The 21,789-nt window shown below is 46.8% G+C and overlaps 1 protein-coding gene across 1 annotated transcript in view; it reads left to right on the forward strand.

The window, feature by feature from the left end:
• The first annotated feature begins 2,116 nt into the window (after nucleotides 1–2,116).
• LOC127926145 (F-box only protein 10-like) overlaps nucleotides 2,117–21,789 on the forward strand; it is a 25,112-nt gene continuing 5,439 nt past the window's right edge. Inside the window, 8 exon segments of the mRNA XM_052511611.1 lie at nucleotides 2,117–2,375; nucleotides 3,896–4,141; nucleotides 4,239–4,506; nucleotides 6,511–6,645; nucleotides 8,742–8,845; nucleotides 8,847–8,915; nucleotides 9,369–9,561; nucleotides 17,524–17,660. Of these exon segments, the coding sequence (XP_052367571.1) occupies nucleotides 3,915–4,141; nucleotides 4,239–4,506; nucleotides 6,511–6,645; nucleotides 8,742–8,845; nucleotides 8,847–8,915; nucleotides 9,369–9,561; nucleotides 17,524–17,660 (1,133 nt within the window). The 5' untranslated portion in view covers nucleotides 2,117–2,375; nucleotides 3,896–3,914.

A 21,789-nucleotide genomic window follows, 5' to 3' on the forward strand; every position in this document is an offset into this window, starting at 1 on the left:
GATATTGGTGTCTAGTTGTCTAGTGATATTGGTGTCTAGTGATATTGGTGTCTAGCTGTCTAGTGATATTGGTGTCTAGTTGTCTAGTGATATTGGTGTGGTGTCTAGTGAGTGATATTGGTGTCTATGTTGTCTAGTGATATTGGTGTCTAGTGATATTGGTGTCTAGCTGTCTAGTGATATTGGTGTCTAGTTGTCTAGTGATATTGGTGTCTAGTGATGTTGGTGTCTAGTTGTCTAGTGATATTGGTGTCTAGTGATATTGGTGTCTAGCTGTGGACTAGTTGTCTAGTGATATTGGTGTTTAGTGATTTTGGTGTCTAGTGATTTTGGTGTCTAGTGATATTGGTGTCTAGTGATATTGGTGTCTAGCTGTAGACTAGTTGTCTAGTGATATTGTCGACCATCATCAGTTGATCCAGGGAAATAAAAAATCTAATATCGATAGAAGATAATAAAGTTAAATAAATGCTCTGGTACTTCAGGCTATAGAATGGTACAGTGAACACCAATACCCACAATGCCCCTGGAAAACAAACCAATGAGCCTCTAAACAGCTGACTGACAAAATCAAACACTTAATAAATAGAATGAATTGGAATAAAGGCTTCTTTTTGTTTTAATCAAGGGCGCATGACAAACAACTGGCGAAAATGCGGAAGTGGTGGAAAGGAACATCTATGCGTTTTGAAAGGCGCTCAGCTGAGACCGAAATTTACTATTGAGTGGACAGTGCTGTCACGTCATAATAAATGGTTTAAACCATAACACAGATGTGGAGGGGTGTTCGTTTCATTTGGAAGTTTTTCTTGTAATATTTTATCACTGTAAAACATATTTACCACTCCATTTAAACAAATAAGAGACTGGTTAAATTAGCATTATTTAAGGGGGCTAACGAGGAGCGGAGCGGAGCCTCCCCCCCTCTCTGCTCCCATGCTTAATTCGCATCGTCATTGATCGCCTCCGTGGATCGATTTATACTTTTCTGACCTGTCCCAAAATCATTTGGCTTAGCTTGACGCGCATACAGTTAGGCACTTTTAGTTAAGGCTTACGCACTAATGCCAAATAGCCCTAACATAATGAAATAGAAAAACATCAATGTAGCCTATAGATCGATATACATTGCACAAGAATGAGACAGTTATGGATTTTTTAAGGTATTCTTTGATCTTCATTTACCGCCCGACCGCTCGCCTCCCGTCCGACCGCTCGCCTCACCGCCCTTCAACCAAACAATATTTAATGACCCGCCTTCTCCGCGGTTTGGACTGAGGTTATGAGTCAACATGCGCATCACTAGTGTGTGTGAGGAGTATTTGTGTGTGTTTTGCGTGTATCACTTGAGCAAAAACTTATTTCCTCTCTCTCCTCATCCCTCCCCTTCCCTCTCAGTTCTCTCCTCTTGTCCCTCCTCTCTCTCTCTCCTCTTCTCTCTCCTCTTGTATCTCCTCTCTATCCTCTCTCTCAATTTCAATTCAATTCAAGGGCTGTATTGTCATGGGAAACATGTGTTAACATTGCCAAAGCAAGTGAGGTAGACAACATACAAAGTGAATATATAAAGTGAAAAACAACAAAAATTAACAGTAAACATTACACATACAACAGTTTCAAAACAGTAAAGACATTACAAATGTCATATTATATATATATATATACACATACATATATACACAATGTACAAATAATTAAAGGACACAAGATAAAATAAATAAGCATAAATATGGGTTGTATTTACAATGGTGTTTGTTCTTCACTGGTTGCCCTTTTCTCGTGGCAACAGGTCACAAATCTTGCTGCTGTGATGGCACACTGTGGAATTTCACCCAGTAGGTATGGGAGTTTTTCAAAATTGGATATGTTTTCGAATTCTTTGTGGATCTGTGTGATCTGGGGGAAATATGTCTCTCTAATATGGTCATACATTGGGCAGGAGGTTAGGAAGTGCAGCTCAGTTTCCACCTCATTTTGTGGGCAGTGAGCACATAGCCTGTCTTCTCTTGAGAGCCATGTCTGCCTACGGCGGCCTTTCTCTCTCTCTCTCTCTCTCCTCTCTCTCTTCTCTTCTCTTCTCTCTCTCTCTCTCTCTCTTCTCTTCTCTATCCTCTCTCTCTCTCTCTCATCTCTCTCTCTTATCTCGCCCACCCTCGCTCCCTCCCGCCCAGTGTAAGGGCGTCCCTGGTTGGTTTCCATGGCTTGCCTTGCCGTAAAGTGAGGGAAAATGTCTGATTCCTGTCAGTGTTTCTATTCTTGATCCCGAACCAGGCGTTGTTCCGATATATCGCAAGAAGCATGGCTATTACAACCTTATACCAAGTTAAACACCACGCTGGGATGTGTTATTCTTCATCCAAGGGACTTTAACACGGGTAAGATGTCAAATATAGCCTAGTCTACAATGTAGTAAATCCGACGTAATAACGTTAGTGAGTATTCGGGTCGCTAGCTAACTTTATCTCACCAGGTACGTCCACTAAAAGCAGATGTGTAGATAAATTGTTGCTATTATTTTCCGACAAAAATGGCATTCATTTTTTACGTTTTAACGTTCTAACGTTCTTAGAACGTTGCCGATGTTGAAACAAAGTTGCGCCCTCGACGATCCAATGTTGTTGCCAGTTGCCACCCCGTCGATGTGTGTTGCTAGTTGGTACAAATTCCCTTGATGATGATGATGACTCAGTCACAGACAAGACACTGTAACATCTTCCTCACTCTAGCCTTTAGTTAGATGTTACCTGGCCTGTTCCACAATGTAATCTGGCCCAATCAAATCAAAATCAAATCAAATGTATTTATAAAGCCCTTCTTACATCAGCTGATATCTCAAAGTGCTGTACAGAAACCCAGCCTAAAACCCCCAAACAGCAAGCAATGCAGGTGTAGAAGCACAGTGGCTCGGAAAAACTCCATAGAAAGGCCAGAACCTAGGAAGAAACCTAGAGAGGAACCAGGCTATGAGGGGTGGCCAGTCCTCTTCTGGCTGTGCATGGTGGAGATTAGAAACCTAGAGAGGAACCAGGCTATGAGGGGTGGCCAGTCCTCTTCTGGCTGTGCCGGGTGGAGATTAGAAACCTAGAGAGGAACCAGGCTATGGGGGGTGGCCAGTCCTCTTCTGGCTGTGCCGGGTGGAGATTAGAAACCGAGAGAGGAACCAGGCTATGAGGGGTGGCCAGTCCTCTTCTGGCTGTGCCTGGTGGAGATTAGAAACCTAGAGAGGAACCAGGCTATGAGGGGTGGCCAGTCCTCTTCTGGCTGTGCCGGGTGGAGATTAGAAACCGAGAGAGGAACCAGGCTATGAGGGGTGGCCAGTCCTCTTCTGGCTGTGCCGGGTGGAGATTAGAAACCTAGAGAGGAACCAGGCTATGAGGGGTGGCCAGTCCTCTTCTGGCTGTGCCGGGTGGAGATTAGAAACCTAGAGAGGAACCAGGCTATGAGGGGTGGCCAGTCCTCTTCTGGCTGTGCCAGGTGGAGATTCTAACCTCTCCTGGGCCAGTCATTGGCCCAGGAGAATGAGCTGACAGCCTATGTCTGTAGAGTTTAAACTATGTACAATACAAGACAGTCATCATACATGATATAGGCAGTGGAAGTCACCATCACAACGACCCTGTCTGTCTGTCTGTCTGTCTGTCTGTCTGTCTGTCTGTCTGTCTGTCTGTCTGTCTGTCTGTCTGTCTGTCTGTCTGTCTGTCTAGTCTAACTAACCCAGTCTGTCTGTCTGTCTGTCTGTCTGTGTGTCTAGTCTAACTAACCCAGTCTGTCTGTGTGTGTGTCTATAGGCCGAGTCTAAACTAACCCAGTCTGTGTGTCTAGTCTAAACTAACCCAGTCTGTCTGTGTGTCTAGTCTAAACTAACCCAGTCTGTCTGTGTGTCTCCTGTCCCCAGGTGCCTCCCTATCAGAGCCATGTCACTGGGCAGCAGGGGAAGCAGTAGCAGCAGCGGAGGTAGAGGTGTCAACCTCCCAGTGGAGGTGTGGCGTGTGGTCCTGGCCTACCTCCCCCTCCCAGAGCTGGGCCGTTGCAGCCTGGTGTGCAGGGCCTGGAGAGAGCTGATCCTCTCCCTGGATAACACCCGTTGGAGACAGCTCTGCCTGGGCCTGCCCGAGTGTCCTCGACACCCCAACTGGCCCAGGTACTGAAGTGGAGATGGACGTTCTCTGAACTACGAAAGGTCCTCGTTGACATTCTCTAACCCCCGTGTGTCTCTCTGTCTGTCCCCCCCCCCCCAGCCGACCCCACCTGGAGCCCTCATCCTGGAGAGAAGCCCTGAGACAGCACGCCATCGCCAGTCGTACCTGGTCCCGCCACGCCCACCCTGAGCTCCAGCCCTCCGCCTGCCTTCACCTGTTCCGCCGGAGGAAGGAGAGGAGGGTGTGGCAGGTGGGGTCGGGGCTGGAGCTGGAGACGCTGAGGGGGGCGTTGGGGGTCGCTGGGTCGTACGACCGGGTGGTACTGCACCCCGGGGTGTATGAGGAGCAGGCAGAGTTGGTGCTGAAGGTGATACCTGTTAGTATCTGTTAATGCCTGTTAGTACCTGTTAGTATCTGTTAATACCTGTTAGTATCTGTTAGTATCTGTTAGTACCTGTTAGTACCTGTTAGTATCTGTTAATACCTGTTAGTATCTGTTAATACCTGTTAGTATCTGTTAGTATCTGTTAATGCCTGTTAGTACCTGTTAGTATCTGTTAATATCTGTTAATATCTGTCAATATCTGTTAGTATCTGTTAGTATCTGTTAATATCTGTTAATATCTGTTAGTATCTGTTAATATATTAGTACCTTAATGCCTGTTAGTACCTGTTAATATCTGTTAGTATCTGTTAATATATTAGTATGTTAATGCCTGTTAGTACCTGTTAGTATCTGTTAATACCTGTTAGTACCTGTTAGTATCTGTTAATGCCTGTTAGTATCTGTTAGTATCTATCAATATCTGTTAGTATCTGTTAATATCTGTTAGTATCTGTTAATATCTGTTAATATATTAGTACCTTAATGCCTGTTAGTATCTGTTAGTATCTGTTAATATCTGTTAATATATTAGTACGTTAATGCCTGTTAGTATCTGTTAGTATCTGTTAATGCCTGTTAGTATCTGTTAGTACCTGTTAGTATCGGTTAATGCCTGTTAGTACCTGTTAGTATCTGTTAATGCCTGTTAGTATCTGTTAATATCTGTTAGTATCTGTTAATATCTGTTAATATATTAGTACCTTAATGCCTGTTAGTATCTGTTAATGCCTGTTAGTATCTGTTAATACCTGTTAGTATCTGTTAATATCTGTTAATATCTGTCAATATCTGTTAATATCTGTTAGTATCTGTTAGTATCTGTTAATATCTGTTAATATATTAGTACCTTAATGCATGTTAGTATCTGTTAGTATCTGTTAATGCCTGTTAGTATCTGTTAGTACCTGTTAGTATCTGTTAATGCCTGTTAGTATCTGTTAGTATCTATCAATATCTGTTAGTATCTGTTAATATCTGTTAGTATCTGTTAATATCTGTTAATATATTAGTACCTTAATGCCTGTTAGTATCTGTTAATATATTAGTACATTAATATCTGTTAGTATCTGTTAGTATCTGTTAATATCTGTTAGTATCTGTTAATATCTGTTAATATCTGTTAGTATCTGTTAATATCTGTTAGTATCTGTTAGTATCTGTTAGTATCTGTTAGTATCTGTTAATATCTGTTAGTATCTGTTAATATCTGTTAATGCCCATTAGTATATGTTAGTATCTGTTAATGCCTGTTAGTACCTGTTAGTATCTGTTAATATCTGTTAATATCTGTTGGTATCTGTTAATATCTGTTAATATCTGTTAATACATTAGTATCTTAATATCTGTTAGTATCTGTTAATATCTGTTAATATGTTAATATATTAGTATCTTAATATCTGTTCATATTTGTTAGTATCTGTTAATATATTAGTACCTTAATGTCTGTTAGTATCTGTTAATATATTAGTACCTTAATGCCTGTTAGTATCTGTTAATATCTGTTAGTATCTGTTAATATCTGTTAGTATCTGTTAATATCTGTTAGTATCTGTTAATATATTAGTACCTTAATGCCTTTTAGTATCTGTTAATATCTGTTAGTATCTGTTAATATCTGTTAATATATGTTAATATCTGTTACTATCTGTTAATATCTGTTAGTATCTGTTAATATCTGTTAATGTCTGTTAGTATCTGTTAGTATCTGTTAATATATTAGTACCTTAATGTCTGTTAGTATCTGTTAGTATCTGTTAATATATTAGTACCTTAATGCCTGTTAGTATCTGTTAATATCTGTTAGTATCTGTTAGTATCTGTTAGTGTCTGTTAATATCTGTTAGTATCTGTTAATATCTGTTAGTATATGTTACTATCTGTTAATATCTGTTAATATATTAGTGTCTGTTAATATCTTTTAGTATCATGTATTGTAATAAGATCTGCAATTTGATAGATGAAAATATTGACCTTTGACCCTGCCAGGTGCCTGTGGAGGTGGTGGGGTTAGGGAGGCTGGGGGACGTGGCTCTCCTGGTCAGTCTGGAGCAGCAGTGTCCCACAGCCAGGCTGTCCAACCTGGTCTTCATGCCTGCATGGTTCTCCTCCGTTGTATACAAGGTACATCCAATCAGATCACATTGTATACAAGGTACATCCAATCAGATCACATTTAGATCTCCCTCCTCCCTACCCTCCCTCTCCCTATACAAGGTACATCCAATCAGATCACATTTCGATCTCCCTCCTCCCTACCCTCCCTCTCCCTATACAAGGTACATCCAATCAGATCACATTTCGATCTCCCTCCTCCCTACCCTCCCTCCCCCTATACAAGGTACATCCAATCAGATCACATTTAGATCTCCCTCCTCCCTACCCTCCCTCTCCCAATACAAGGTACGTCCAATCAGATCACATTTAGATCTCCCTCCTCCCTACCCTCCCTCTCCCTATACAAGGTACATCCAATCAGATCACATTTAGAAAACCCTTTTTACAACAGAATATGTGACAGTCCCTCTCCCTCCTCCTGCCTTCTACCTCCTCCCTCCTCCTCCTGCCCTCTACCTCCTCCCTCTCCCTATACAAGGCACATCCAATCAGATCACATTGAGATCTCCCCCCTCCCTACCCTCCCTCTCCCTATACAAGGTACATCCAATCAGATCACATTTAGAAAACCCTTTTTACAACAGAACAGAATGTGACAGTCCCTCTCCCTCCTCCTGCCTTCTACCTCCTCCCTCCTCCTCCTGCCCTCTACCTCCTCCTGCCCTCTACCTCCTCCCTCCCACTCCTACCCTCTACCTCCTCCCTCCTCCTCCTGCCCTCTACCACCTCCCTGCCCTCTACCTCCTCCTGCCCTCTACCTCCTCCCCCCCTCCTGCCCTCTACCTCCTCCCTACCCCCTACCTCCTGCCCTCTCCCTCCTCCTTCCTCCTCCTGCCCTCTACCTCCTCCCTCTACCTCCTCCTTCATCCTCCTGCCCTCTACCTCCTCCTTCCTCCTCCTGCCCTCTACCTCCTCCCTCTACCTCCTCCTTCATCCTCCTGCCCTCTACCTCCTCCTTCATCCTCCTGCCCTCTACCTCCTCCTTCACCCTCCTGCCCTCTACCTCCTCCCTTTCTCTCCTACCCTCTACTCCCTCCTCCCTCCACCTCCTACCCTCTACATCCTCCCTCCTCCTCTTACCCTCTACTCCCTCCTGCCCTCCACCTCCTGCCCTCCTACCCCTACCCTCTACATCCTCCTGCCCTCCACCTCCTGCCCTCTACATCCTCCTACCCTCTCCCTCCTACCCTCTACTCCCTCCTCCCCCTCCTGCCCTCTACCTCCTCCCTACCCCCTACCTCCTGCCCTCTCCCTCCTCCTTCCTCCTCCTGCCCTCTACCTCCTCCCTCTACCTCCTCCTTCATCCTCCTGCCCTCTACCTCCTCCTTCCTCCTCCTGCCCTCTACCTCCTCCCTCTACCTCCTCCTTCATCCTCCTGCCCTCTACCTCCTCCTTCACCCTCCTGCCCTCTACCTCCTCCCTTTCTCTCCTACCCTCTACTCCCTCCTCCCCTCCACCTCCTACCCTCTACATCCTCCCTCCTCCTCTTACCCTCTACTCCCTCCTGCCCTCCACTTCCTGCCCTCCTACTCCTACCCTCTACATCCTCCTGCCCTCCACCTCCTGCCCTCTACATCCTCCTACCCTCTCCCTCCTACCCTCTACTCCCTCCTGCCCTCCACCTCCTGCCCTCTACATCCTCCTGCCCTCTATCTCCTCCCTCTCCCTCCTACCCTCTACCTCCTCCCTCCTCCTCCTGCCCTCTACATCCTCCTGCCCTCCACCTCCTGCCCTCTACATCCTCCTGCCCTCTATCTCCCTCCTTCTCCTCCCTACCCTCTACCTCCTCCCTCCTCCTCCTGCCCTCTACATCCTCCCTGCCCTCTACATCCTCCCTCTCCCCTCCTACCCTCTACCTCCTCCCTCCCTCCTCCTACCCTCTACCTCCCCCCTCCACCTCCTGCCCTCTACATCCTCCTGCCCCTCTCCCTCCTACCCTCTACATCCTCCTACCCTCTACCTCCTCCCTCTCCCCTCCCCTGCCCTCCTCCCTCCCTCCTCCTCCCACCCTCCCTCCCTCCACCTCCTACCCTCTACTCCCTCCGGCCCTCCACCTCCTGCCCTCTACATCCTCCTGCCCTCTCCCCTCTCCCTCCACCCAGACGTCGTCAGGTCATGTCCAGTTGGACAACTGTAATTTCGAGCTCAGCTGCAGATCCGGGCCAGGAACCTGCCACGCCCGCTTCTGTTCATTCTCACAGGAAGCTCACCCACTTCCTGGGCGTGGCCCTCAGCCTGTTGGATAGCTGTGATTTCTCAGGAAGTGATTGGCGTCCGTGACAGGTTGATGGCGCTCCAGTGATGGAGGCGGAACTGGAAGCCTGTAAACACTTAGCCTCTCTAGGCTTGAATCACCACATCCTGGACCTCGCCTGGGAGCGGTAGCCCAGCTAGGGACACCTTGGACGGGCATTCAGGAGCCACACAGCCCCCTGGGGCTACCATCACCCTGGAGGACTGGGAGCAAAGGAAACGGAGAGCAGGAGGAGAGGAGGAAGGGAAGGAAGGAAGGGGAGGAAGGAGTGTGTCAGGATACTGTGATTGAGGACGGCTGGAGCGGCAGCGCTCCTGAGGCGAGGAAGGGAAGAGGAGGGAAAAGGAGAGGGAAGGTTCAGGACAAGGCAATAACAGTGTAAACTACAGACTGGCCCATTCCTGTCTGGCTCTCTCATCTCCTCAGGCCAACCAGGGGGCGTCTCCCGGCTTCCCTCGCTTTGACCCCTGGTAAGGGAGGCAGCCGAGAGCTCCGACGCGACCCGGGGCCCAGGCGTTGATCGAGACGGTGCAGGGGTGCGTGCTGAGGCGCTGCCTGTTTCGGGACGGCAAGGGGCGGTGTGCACGTGTGTAACCACGGAAACGCCAGGTTGGAAAGAAGCATGTTCGGGGCTGACCTATGCCGTGGCGCTGCATCAGAAGCATACGGTAACCAGATGGGCTGCCCGATCTGATATGATGGGTTGGTTGATTGGTTGATGGTTGATTGATTGATTGGTTGATGGGTTGATTGATGGGTTGGTTGATTGGTTGATGGGTTGATTGGGTTGGTTGATTGGTTGATGGGTTGATTGATGGGTTGGTTGATTGGTTGATGGGTTGATGGATTCATTGATTGGTGGTTGGTTGTTGAGGTTGATGGGTTTGTTGATGGAATTTGGTTGATTGGTTGATGGGTTTGTTGATGGGTTGGCGAACTTTGTTGATGGGTTGATTGATTGATTGATTGGTTGCAGTTTGGTTGGTTGGTTGATGGGTTGGTTGGTTGATGGGTTTGTTGATGGGTTGGTTGTTGATGGGTTTGGATGGGTTGGTTGGTTGATGGTTGATTGATTTGTTTGTTGATGGGTTGGTTTGTTGATGGGTTGGTTGATGGGTTTGTTGATGGGTTGGTTTGTTGATGGGTTGGGATTTGTTTGTTGATGGGTTGGTTGGGTTGGTTGATGGGTTGGTTGATTGATGGGTTGGTTGATGGGTTTGTTGATGGGTTGTTGATTGATGGGTTGGTTTGGTTTGGTTTTGTTGATGGGTTGGTTTGTTGATGGGTTGGGTTGGTTGTTGTTGATGTTGGTTGGTTGGTTGATGGGTTGGTTTGTTGATAGGTTGGTTTGTTGATGGAGTTGGTTTTGTTGATGGGTTGGTTGATGGATTGGTTGATGGGTTGGTTTGTTGATTTGGTTTGTTGATGGTTTGTTGATGGGTTGGTTTTTGGTTGATGGAGTTTGGTTGATTTGGTTGGTTGGTTTGGTTTTTGTTGATGGGTTGGTTGGTTGGGTTTGTTGGTTGATGGGTTGGTTGGTTGATGGGATTTGGTTGATTGATTGATGGGTTTGTTGATGGGTTGGTTGGATGGGTTTGTTGATGGGTTGGTTGATTGATGGGTTGGTTTGTTGATGGGTTGGTTGGTTGATGGGTTGGTTTGTTGATGGGTTGGTTGATGGGTTGGTTGGTGGGTTGGTTGATGGGTTGGTTGGTTGGTGGGTTTGTTGATGGGTTGGTTGGTTGGTTGATGGGTTGGTTGGTTGATGGGTTGGTTGATGGGTTGGTTTGTTGATGGGTTGGTGGGTTGATGGGTTGGTTGGTTGATGGGTTGGTTGGTTGATGGGTTGGTTGGTTGATGGGTTGGTTGGTTGATGGGTTTGTTGATGGGTTGGTTGGTTGATGGGTTGGTTTGTTGATGGGTTGGTTTGTTGATGGGTTGGTTGGTTGATGGGTTGGTTGGTTGATGGGTTGGTTTGTTGATGGGTTGGTTGGTTGATGGGTTGGTTTGTTGATGGGTTGGTGGGTTGATGGGTTGATTGGTGGGTTGGTTGGTTGATGGGTTGGTTGGTTGATGGGTTGGTTGGTTGATGGGTTGGTTGGTGGGTTGGTTGATGGGTTGGTTGGTTGATGGGTTGGTTGGTTGATGGGTTGGTTTGTTGATGGGTTGGTTGGTTGATGGGTTGGTTGGTTGATGGGTTGGTTGGTTGATGGGTTGGTTTGTTGATGGGTTGGTTGGTTGATGGGTTGGTGGGTTGATGGGTTGGTTGGTTGATGGGTTGGTTGGTTGATGGGTTGGTGGGTTGATGGGTTGGTTGGTTGGTTGGTTGGTTGGTGGGTTGGTTGGTTGGTTGGTTGGTTGGTTGGTGGGTTGGTTGATGGGTTGGTTGGTTGATGGGTTGGTTGGTTGATGGGTTGGTTGGTTGATTGGTTGGTTGGTTGATGGGTTGGTTGGTTGATGGGTTGGTTGGTTGATGGGTTGGTTGATGGGTTGGTTGATGGGTTGGTTGGTTGATGGGTTGGTTGATGGGTTGGTTGGTTGATGGGTTGGTTGGTTGATGGGTTGGTTGGTTGATGGGTTGGTTTGTTGATGGGTTGGTTGGTTGATGGGTTGGTTGGTTGATGGGTTGGTTGGTTGATGGGTTGGTTGGTTGATGGGTTGGTTGGTTGGTTGATGGGTTGGTTGGTTGGTTGATGGGTTGGTTGATGGGTTGGTTGGTTGATGGGTGGGTTGGTTGATGGGTGGGTTGGTTGATGGGTTGGTTGATGGGTTGGTTGATGGGTTGGTTGATGGGTTGGTTGGTTGATGGGTTGGTTGATGGGTTGGTTGGTTGATGGGTTGGTTGGTTGATGGGTTGGTTGGTTGGTTGATGGGTTGGTTGGTTGATGGGTTGGTTGATGGGTTGGTTGATGGGTTGGTTGATGGGTTGGTTTGTTGATGGGTTGGTTGATGGGTTGGTTGGTTGATGGGTTGGTTGGTTGATGGGTTTGTTGGTTGATGGGTTGGTTGGTTGATGGGTTGGTTGGTTGATGGGTTGGTTGATGGGTTGGTTGGTTGATGGGTTTGTTGATGGGTTGGTTTGTTGATGGGTTGGTTGGTTGATGGGTTGGTTGGTTGGTTGATGGGTTGGTTGATGGGTTTGTTGGTTGATGGGTTGGTTGGTTGATGGGTTGGTTTGTTGATGGGTTGGTTGATGGGTTGGTTGATGGGTTGGTTGGTTGATGGGTTGGTTTGTTGATGGGTTGATGGGTTGGTTGGTTGATGGGTTGGTTGGTTGATGGGTTGGTTGGTTGATGGGTTGGTTGGTTGATGGGTTGGTTGATGGGTTGGTTGGTTGATGGGTTGGTTGGTTGATGGGTTGGTTGGTTGATGGGTTGGTTGGTTGATGGGTTGGTTGGTTGATGGGTTGGTTGGTTGATGGGTTGGTTGATGGGTTGGTTGGTTGATGGGTTGGTTGGTTGATGGGTTGGTTGGTTGATGGGTTGGTTGGTTGATGGGTTGGTTGATGGGTTGGTTGGTTGATGGGTTGGTTGGTTGATGGGTTGGTTTGTTGATGGGTTGGTTGGTTGATGGGTTGGTTGGTTGATGGGTTGGTTGATGGGTTGGTTGTTGGGTTGGTTGGTTGATGGGTTGGTTTGTTGATGGGTTGGTTGGTTGATGGGTTGGTTTGTTGATGGGTTGGTTGGTTGATGGGTTGGTTGATGGGTTGGTTGGTTGATGGGTTGGTTGATGGGTTGGTTGATGGGTTGGTTGGTGGGTTGGTTGGTTGATGGGTTGGTTGATGGGTTGGTTGGTTGATGGGTTGGTTGGTTGATGGGTTGGTTGGTTGATGGGTTGGTTTGTTGATGGGTTGGTTGATTGATGGGTTGGTTTGTTGATGGGTTGGTTGGTTGATGGGTTGGTTGGTGGGTTGGTTGGTTGGTTGGTTGGTTGATGGGTTGGTTGGTGGGTTGGTTGGTTGGTGGGTTGGTTGATGGGTTGGTTGATGGGTTGGTTGATGGGTTGGTTGGTTGATGGGTTGGTTGATGGGTTGGTTGGTTGATGGGTTGGTTGATGGGTTGGTTGATGGGTTGGTGGGTTGATGGGTTGGTTGATGGGTTGGTTGATGGGTTGGTGGGTTGGTTGGTTGATGGGTTGGTTGGTTGATGGGTTGGTTGGTTGATGGGTTGGTTGGTTGATGGGTTGGTTGGTTGATGTATTGGTTGGTTGATGGGTTGGTTGATGGGTTGGTTGGTTGATGGGTTGGTTGGTTGATGGGTTGGTTGATGGGTTGGTTGGTTGATGGGTTGGTTGGTTGATGGGTTGGTTGGTTGGTTGATGGGTTGGTTGATGGGTTGGTTGATGGGTTGGTTGATGGGTTGGTTGATGGGTTGGTTTGTTGATGGGTTGGTTGATGGGTTTGTTGATGGGTTGGTTGGTTGATGGGTTGGTTGGTTGATGGGTTTGTTGGTTGATGGGTTGGTTGGTTGATGGGTTGGTTGGTTGATGGGTTGGTTGGTTGATGGGTTGGTTGATGGGTTGGTTGGTTGATGGGTTTGTTGATGGGTTGGTTTGTTGATGGGTTGGTTGGTTGATGGGTTGGTTGGTTGATGGGTTGGTTGATGGGTTTGTTGGTTGATGGGTTGGTTGGTTGATGGGTTGGTTTGTTGATGGGTTGGTTGATGGGTTGGTTGGTTGATGGGTTGGTTTGTTGATGGGTTGGTTGGTTGATGGGTTGGTTGGTTGATGGGTTGGTTGGTTGATGGGTTGGTTGGTTGATGGGTTGGTTGATGGGTTGGTTGATGGGTTGGTTGGTTGGTGGGTTGGTTTGTTGATGGGTTGGTTGGTTGATGGGTTGGTTGGTTGATGGGTTGGTTTGTTGATGGGTTGGTTGGTTGATGGGTTGGTTGATGGGTTGGTTGGTTGATGGGTTGGTTGGTTGATGGGTTGGTTGGTTGATGGGTTGGTTGGTTGTTGGGTTGGTTGATGGGTTGGTTGGTTGGTGGGTTGGTTGGTTGGTGGGTTGGTTGGTTGGTGGGTTGGTTGGTTGATGGGTTGGTTGGTTGATTGGTTGGTTGGTGGGTTGGTTGGTTGGTTGGTTGATGGGTTGGTTGGTTGGTGGGTTGGTTGGTTGATGGGTTGGTTGGTTGCTGGGTTGGTTTGTTGCTGGGTTGGTTGGTTGATGGGTTGGTTGATGGGTTGGTTGGTTGATGGGTTGGTTGATGGGTTGGTTGATGGGTTGGTTGGTTGATGGGTTGGTTGATGGGTTGGTTGGTTGATGGGTTGGTTGGTTGATGGGTTGGTTGGTTGATGGGTTGGTTTGTTGATGGGTTGGTTGATTGATGGGTTGGTTTGTTGATGGGTTGGTTGGTTGATGGGTTGGTTGATGGGTTGGTTGGTTGATGGGTTGGTTGATGGGTTGGTTGATGGGTTGGTTGGTTGATGGGTTGGTTGATGGGTTGGTTGATGGGTTGGTTGATGGGTTGGTTGGTTGATGGGTTGGTTGATGGGTTGGTTGGTTGATGGGTTGGTTGATGGGTTGGTGGGTTGATGGGTTGGTTGATGGGTTGGTTGATGGGTTGGTTTGTTGATGGGTTGGTTGGTTGATGGGTTGGTTGGTTGATGGGTTGGTTGGTTGATGGGTTGGTTGGTTGATGGGTTGGTTGGTTGATGTATTGGTTGGTTGATGGGTTGGTTGATGGGTTGGTTGGTTGATGGGTTGGTTGGTTGATGGGTTGGTTGATGGGTTGGTTGATGGGTTGGTTGGTTGATGGGTTGGTTGATGGGTTGGTTGATGGGTTGGTTGATGGGTTGGTGGGTTGATGGGTTGGTTGGTTGATGGGTTGGTTGGTTGATGGGTTGGTTGGTTGATGGGTTGGTTGGTTGGTTGATGGGTTGGTTGGTTGGTTGGTTGGTTGATGGGTTGGTTGGTTGATGGGTTGGTTGGTTGATGGGTTGGTTGGTTGATGGGTTGGTTGGTTGATGGATTGGTTGGTTGGTTGGTTGATGGGTTGGTTGGTTGGTTGATGGGTTGGTTGGTTGATGGGTTGGTTGGTTGATGGGTTGGTTGGTTGATCTGGGTTTGGTTGGTTGTGTGGTTGGTTGGTTGGTTGATGGGTTGGTTGGTTGGTTGATGGGTTGGTTGGTTGATGGGTTGAATTTAGTTGGTGGTTGGTTGGTTGGTTGATGGGTTGGTTGGTTGATGGGTTGGTTGGTTGATGGGTTGGTTGGTTGATGGGTTGGTTGGTTGATGGGTTGGTTGTTGATGGGTTGGTCGGTTGATGTATATATCCTCCTTAACTGAATGTGTTTAGATAGTAATGTACACTAATGCCAAAAGGTTTAGACCCCATAGTCATTCCAGGGTTTTACATTGTAGATAATAGTGAAGATATCAACACTATGAAATAACACATATGGAATCATGTTGTAACCAAAAAAGTGTTAAACAAATCAAAATATATTTTATATTTGAGATTCTTCAAATAGCCACCCTTTGCCTTGATGACAGCTTTGCACACTCTTGCAATGTATTCCCATTGGTGTGTGTATTTTTGCGTGTGTGTGTGTGTGTGTGTGTGTGTGTGTGTGTGTGTGTGTGTGTGTGTGTGTGTGTGTGTGTGTGTGTGTGTGTGTGTGTGTTCCAGGACAGATGTTCGTAATGAGGTGTGTGAGTGTCGTGGCGCTGGCGTGTTCCTCCGTCTGTCGTCTCAGGGTCTGATCGCTGACAACAGCACATCCACTCCAACGGGAGGCGGCTCGACATCCGCAAGGGGGCGGACATTATCCTGGTAGTTCTATTCATTCTATTTCACATCTCTGATGATCATATCTGTCCTGTTAATCTCTGATGTCATCATATCTGTCCTGGTTCATCTCTGATGTCATCATATCTGTCCTGTTCATCTCTGATGTCATCACATCATCCTGCATCTCTGATGTCATCATATCTGTCCTGTTCATCTCTGATGTCATCATATCTGTCCTGTTCATCTCTGATGTCATCATATCTGTCCTGTTAATCTCTGATGTCATCACATCTGTCCTGTTAATCTCTGATGTCATCACATCTGTCCTGTTAATCTCTGATGTCATCATATCTGTCCTGTTCATCTCTGATGTCATTATCTGTCCTGTTCATCTCTGATGTCATCATATCTGTCCTGTTCATCTCTGATGTCATCACATCTGTCCTGTTCATCTCTGATGTCATCATATCTGTCCTGTTCATCTCTGATGTCATCATATCTGTCCTGTTCATCTCTGATGTCATCTTATCTGTCCTGTTAATCCTGATGTCATCACATCTGTCCTGTTAATCTGATGTCATCACATCTGTCCTGTTAATCTCTGATGTCATCATATCTGTCCTGTTCATCTCTGATGTCATCACATTCGTCCTGTTCATCTCTGGTGTCATCATATCTGTCCCTGTTCGTCTCTGATGTCATCACATCTGTCCTGTTCATCTCTGATGTCATCATATCTGTCCTGTTCATCTCTGATGTCATCATATCTGTCCCTGTTCATCTCTGATGTCATCATATCTGTCCCTGTTCATTCTCTGATGTCATCATATCTGTCCTGTTCATCTCTGATGTCATCATATCTGTCCTGTTCAAATCTCTGATGTCATCATATCTGTCCTGTTCATGATGTCATCATATTCGTCCTCTTCATCTCTGATGTCATCATATCTGTCCTGTTCATCTCTGATGTCATCACATCTGTCCTGTTCATCTCTGATGTCATCATATCTGTCCTGTTAATCTCTGATGTTATCACATCTGTCCTGTTAATCTCTGATGTCATCACATCTGTCCTGTTCATCTCGATGTCATCACATCTGTCCTGTTATCCCTGATGTCATCATATTCTGTCCTGTTATCTCGATGTCATCACATCTGTCCTGTTCATCTCTGATGTCATCATATCTGTCCTGTTCATCTCTGATGTCATCTAATCTGTCCTGTTAATCTCTGATGTCATCACATCTGTCCTGTTCATCTCTGATGTCATCACATCTGTCCTGTTCATCTCTGTGTCATCATATCTGTCCTGTTCATCTCTGATGTCATCACATCTGTCCTGTTCGTCTCACTAGTGAACTGTGGCATTTTCCTCTCTACACAGCAACTTGTCAAATGGGTGTCAAATCATATCTGTCTTTCATCTGGTAGAAGTTACAGGACATGGTGATGTCAACCAAATAACAACTCTCAACTCTTCTCTCTCTCTCTCTCTCTCTCTCTCTCTCTCTCTCTCTCTCTCTCTCTCTCTCTCTCTCTCTCTCTCTCTGTCTCTCTCTCTCTCTCTGTCTCTGTCTCTGCTCTCTGTCTCTCTCTCTGTCTCTCTCTGTCTCTCTCTCTCTGTCTCTCTCGTGTATGTCTCACTCTCTCTCTCTCTCTCTGTGTATGTCTCACTCTCTCTCTCTCTCTCTCTCTCTGTGTATGTCTCACTCTCTGTGTATGTCTCACTCTCTCTCTCTCTCTCGTGTCTCTCTCTCTGTATCTCTGTCTCCACTCTCTCTCTCTCTCTCTCTCTGCTCTGCTCTGTCTCTCTCTCTCTCTCTCTCTCTCTCTCTCTCTCTGCTCTCTCTCTCTCTCTCTCTCTCTCTCTCTCTCTCTCTCTCTCTCTCTCTCCCCTCTCAGTGTAACAGAATACACAGCGGTTTGCGTTCCGGCATCGTGGTCCTTGGCAACGGGAGGGGTTCCATCCGGAGCAACCAGATCTATAACAACAAGGAAGCAGGAGTCTACATTCTGTTCAACGGGAACCCTGTGGTCAGGTAGGAGGAGGGGGGTCTACATTCTGTTATAGTCAGGTAGGAGGGGGTCTACATTCTGTTATAGTCAGGTAGGAGGGGGGGTCTACATTCTGTTATACAGGAACCCTGTGGTCAGGTAGGAGGGGGAGTCTACATTATGTTATAGTCAGGTAGGAGGGGTAGTCTACATTCTGTTATAGTCAGGTAGGAGGGGTAGTCTACATTCTGTTATAGTCAGGTAGGAGGGGTAGTCTACATTCTGTTATAGTCAGGTAGGAGGGGGAGTCTACATTCTGTTATAGTCAGGTAGGAGGGGTAGTCTACATTCTGTTATAGTCAGGTAGGAGGGGGTAGTCTACATTCTGTTATAGTCAGGTAGGAGGGGGTAGTCTACATTCTGTTCAACAGGAACCCTGTGGTCAGGTAGGAGGGGGTAGTCTACATTCTGTTATAGTCAGGTAGGAGGGGGAGTCTACATTCTGTTATAGTCAGGTAGGAGGGGTAGTCTACATTCTGTTATAGTCAGGTAGGAGGGGGTAGTCTACATTCTGTTATACAGGAACCCTGTGGTCAGGTAGGAGTGGGTTGTCTACATTCTGTTATAGTCAGGTAGGAGGGGAGGTCTACATTCTGTTATAGTCAGGTAGGAGGGGTAGTCTACATTCTGTTATAGTCAGGTAGGAGGGGAGTCTACATTATGTTATAGTCAGGTAGGAGGGGTAGTCTACATTCTGTTATAGTCAGGTAGGAGGGGAGTCTACATTCTGTTATAGTCAGGTAGGAGGGGAGGGGGTCTACATTCTGTTATACAGGAACCCTGTGGTCAGGTAGGAGGGGTAGTCTACATTCTGTTATAGTCAGGTAGGACGGGAGTCTACATTCTGTTATAGTCAGGTAGGAGGGGGTCTACATTATGTTATAGTCAGGTAGGAGGGGGTAGTCTACATTCTGTTCAACAGGAACCCTGTGGTCAGGTAGGAGGGGGTAGTCTACATTCTGTTATAGTCAGGTAGGAGGGGGTAGTCTACATTCTGTTACACAGGAACCCTGTGGTCAGGTAGGGGGGGGTCTACATTCTGTTATAGTCAGGTAGGAGGGGTTGTCTACATTCTGTTATAGTCAGGTAGGAGGGGTAGTCTACATTCTGTTATAGTCAGGTAGGAGGGGTAGTCTACATTCTGTTATAGTTAGGTAGGAGGGGTAGTCTACATTCTGTTATAGTCAGGTAGAGGGGGGTAGTCTACATTCTGTTATACAGGAACCCTGTGGTCAGGTAGGAGGGGGAGTCTACATTCTGTTATAGTCAGGTAGGAGGGGTAGTCTACATTCTGTTATAGTCAGGTAGGAGGAGGTAGTCTACATTCTGTTATAGTCAGGTAGGAGGGGGTAGTCTACATTCTGTTATAGTCAGGTAGGAGGAGGTAGTCTACATTCTGTTATAGTCAGGTAGGAGGGGTAGTCTACATTCTGTTATAGTCAGGTAGGAGGGGTAGTCTACATTCTGTTATAGTCAGGTAGGAGGGGAGTCTACATTCTGTTATAGTCAGGTAGGAGGGGTAGTCTACATTCTGTTATAGTCAGGTAGGAGGGGTAGTCTACATTCTGTTATACAGGAACCCTGTGGTCAGGTAGGAGGGGTAGTCTACATTCTGTTATACAGGAACCCTGTGGTCAGGTAGGAGGGGGTAGTCTACATTATGTTCAACAGGAACCCTGTGGTCAGGTAGGAGGGGGTAGTCTACATTCTGTTATAGTCAGGTAGGAGGAGGGGTAGTCTACATTATGTTATAGTCAGGTAGGAGGGGGTAGTCTACATTCTGTTATAGTCAGGTAGGAGAGGGGAGTCTACATTCTGTTATAGTCAGGTAGGAGGGGTAGTCTACATTCTGTTATACAGGAACTCTGTGGTCAGGTAGGAGGAGGGGGTCTACATTCTGTTAAACAGGAACCCTATGGTCAGGTAGGAGGGGGTAGTCTACATTCTGTTATACAGGAATCCTGTGGTCAGGTAGGAGGGGTAGTCTACATTCTGTTATAGTCAGGTAGGAGGGGTAGTCTACATTCTGTTATAGTCAGGTAGGAGGGGTAGTCTACATTCTGTTATAGTTAGGTAGGAGGGGTAGTCTACATTCTGTTATAGTCAGGTAGAGGGGGGTAGTCTACATTCTGTTATACAGGAACCCTGTGGTCAGGTAGGAGGGGGAGTCTACATTCTGTTATAGTCAGGTAGGAGGGGTAGTCTACATTCTGTTATAGTCAGGTAGGAGGAGGTAGTCTACATTCTGTTATAGTCAGGTAGGAGGGGGTAGTCTACATTCTGTTATAGTCAGGTAGGAGGGGGTAGTCTACATTCTGTTATAGTCAGGTAGGAGGGGTAGTCTACATTCTGTTATAGTCAGGTAGGAGGGGTAGTCTACATTCTGTTATAGTCAGGTAGGAGGGGGAGTCTACATTCTGTTATAGTCAGGTAGGAGGGGTAGTCTACATTCTGTTATAGTCAGGTAGGAGGGGTAGTCTACATTCTGTTATACAGGAACCCTGTGGTCAGGTAGGAGGGGGTAGTCTACATTCTGTTATACAGGAACCCTGTGGTCAGGTAGGAGGGGTAGTCTACATTATGTTCAACAGGAACCCTGTGGTCAGGTAGGAGGGGGTAGTCTACATTCTGTTATAGTCAGGTAGGAGGAGGGGTAGTCTACATTATGTTATAGTCAGGTAGGAGGGGTAGTCTACATTCTGTTATAGTCAGGTAGGAGAGGGAGTCTACATTCTGTTATAGTCAGGTAGGAGGGGTAGTCTACATTCTGTTATACAGGAACTCTGTGGTCAGGTAGGAGGAGGGGGTCTACATTCTGTTAAACAGGAACCCTATGGTCAGGTAGGAGGGGGTAGTCTACATTCTGTTATACAGGAATCCTGTGGTCAGGTAGGAGGGGGTAGTCTACATTCTGCTTTACAGGAACCCTGTGGTCAGGTAGGAGGGGTAGTCTACATTCTGTTATACAGGAACCCTGTGGTCAGGTAGGAGGGGGTAGTCTACATTCTGTTATAGTCAGGTAGGAGGAGGGGTAGTCTACATTCTGTTATAGTCAGGTAGGAGGAGGGGGTAGTCTACATTCTTTTCAACAGGAACCCTGTGGTCAGGTAGGAGGGGGTAGTCTACATTCGCGTCTACATTCTGTTATAGTCAGGTAGGCAGGAACCCTGTGGTCAGGTAGGAGTGGGTTGTCTACATTCTGTTATAGTCAGGTAGGAGGAGGGTAGTCTACATTCTGTTATAGTCAGGTAGGAGGGGTAGTCTACATTCTGTTATAGTCAGGTAGGAGGGGAGTCTACATTCTGTTATAGTCAGGTAGGAGGGGGTAGTCTACATTCTGTTATAGTCAGGTAGGAGGGGTAGTCTACATTCTGTTATAGTCAGGTAGGAGAGGGAGTCTACATTCTGTTATAGTCAGGTAGGAGGGGGTAGTCTACATTCTGTTATAGTCAGGTAGGAGGGGTAGTCTACATTCTGTTATACAGGAACCCTGTGGTCAGGTAGGAGGGGGGTCTACATTCTGTTATACAGGAACCCTGTGGTCAGGTAGGAGGGGGGTCTACATTCTGTTATAGTCAGGTAGGAGGAGGGGTCTACATTCTGTTATAGTCAGGTAGAAGGGGAGGTCTACATTCTGTTCAACATGAACCCTGTGGTCAGGTAGGAGGGGGTAGTCTACATTCTGTTATACAGGTACTCTGTGGTCAGGTAGGAGGAGGGGGGTCTGCATTCTGTTATACAGGAACCCTGTGGTCAGGTAGGAGGGGTAGTCTACATTCTGTTATAGTCAGGTAGGAGGAGGGGTCTACATTCTGTTATAGTCAGGTAGGAGGGGGTAGTCTACATTCTGTATAGTCAGGCAGGGAGGGGGTCTACATTCTGTTATAGTCAGGTAGGAGGTAGTCTGTTCTGTTATAGCTGTAAACCCTGTGGTCAGGTAGGAGGGCGTCTCATTCTGTTATAGTCAGGTAGGAGGGGGGTAGTCTACATTCTGTTATACAGGAACCCTGTGGTCAGGTAGGAGGGTAGTCTACATTCTGTTATAATCGGAGTAGGAGGGGGTAGTCTACATTCTGTTATAGCCAGGTAGGAGGGGTAGTCTACATTTGTTAT

Source organism: Oncorhynchus keta, unplaced genomic scaffold (assembly GCF_023373465.1).
Source record: "Oncorhynchus keta strain PuntledgeMale-10-30-2019 unplaced genomic scaffold, Oket_V2 Un_contig_6966_pilon_pilon, whole genome shotgun sequence".
Lineage (NCBI taxonomy): Eukaryota > Metazoa > Chordata > Actinopteri > Salmoniformes > Salmonidae > Oncorhynchus > Oncorhynchus keta.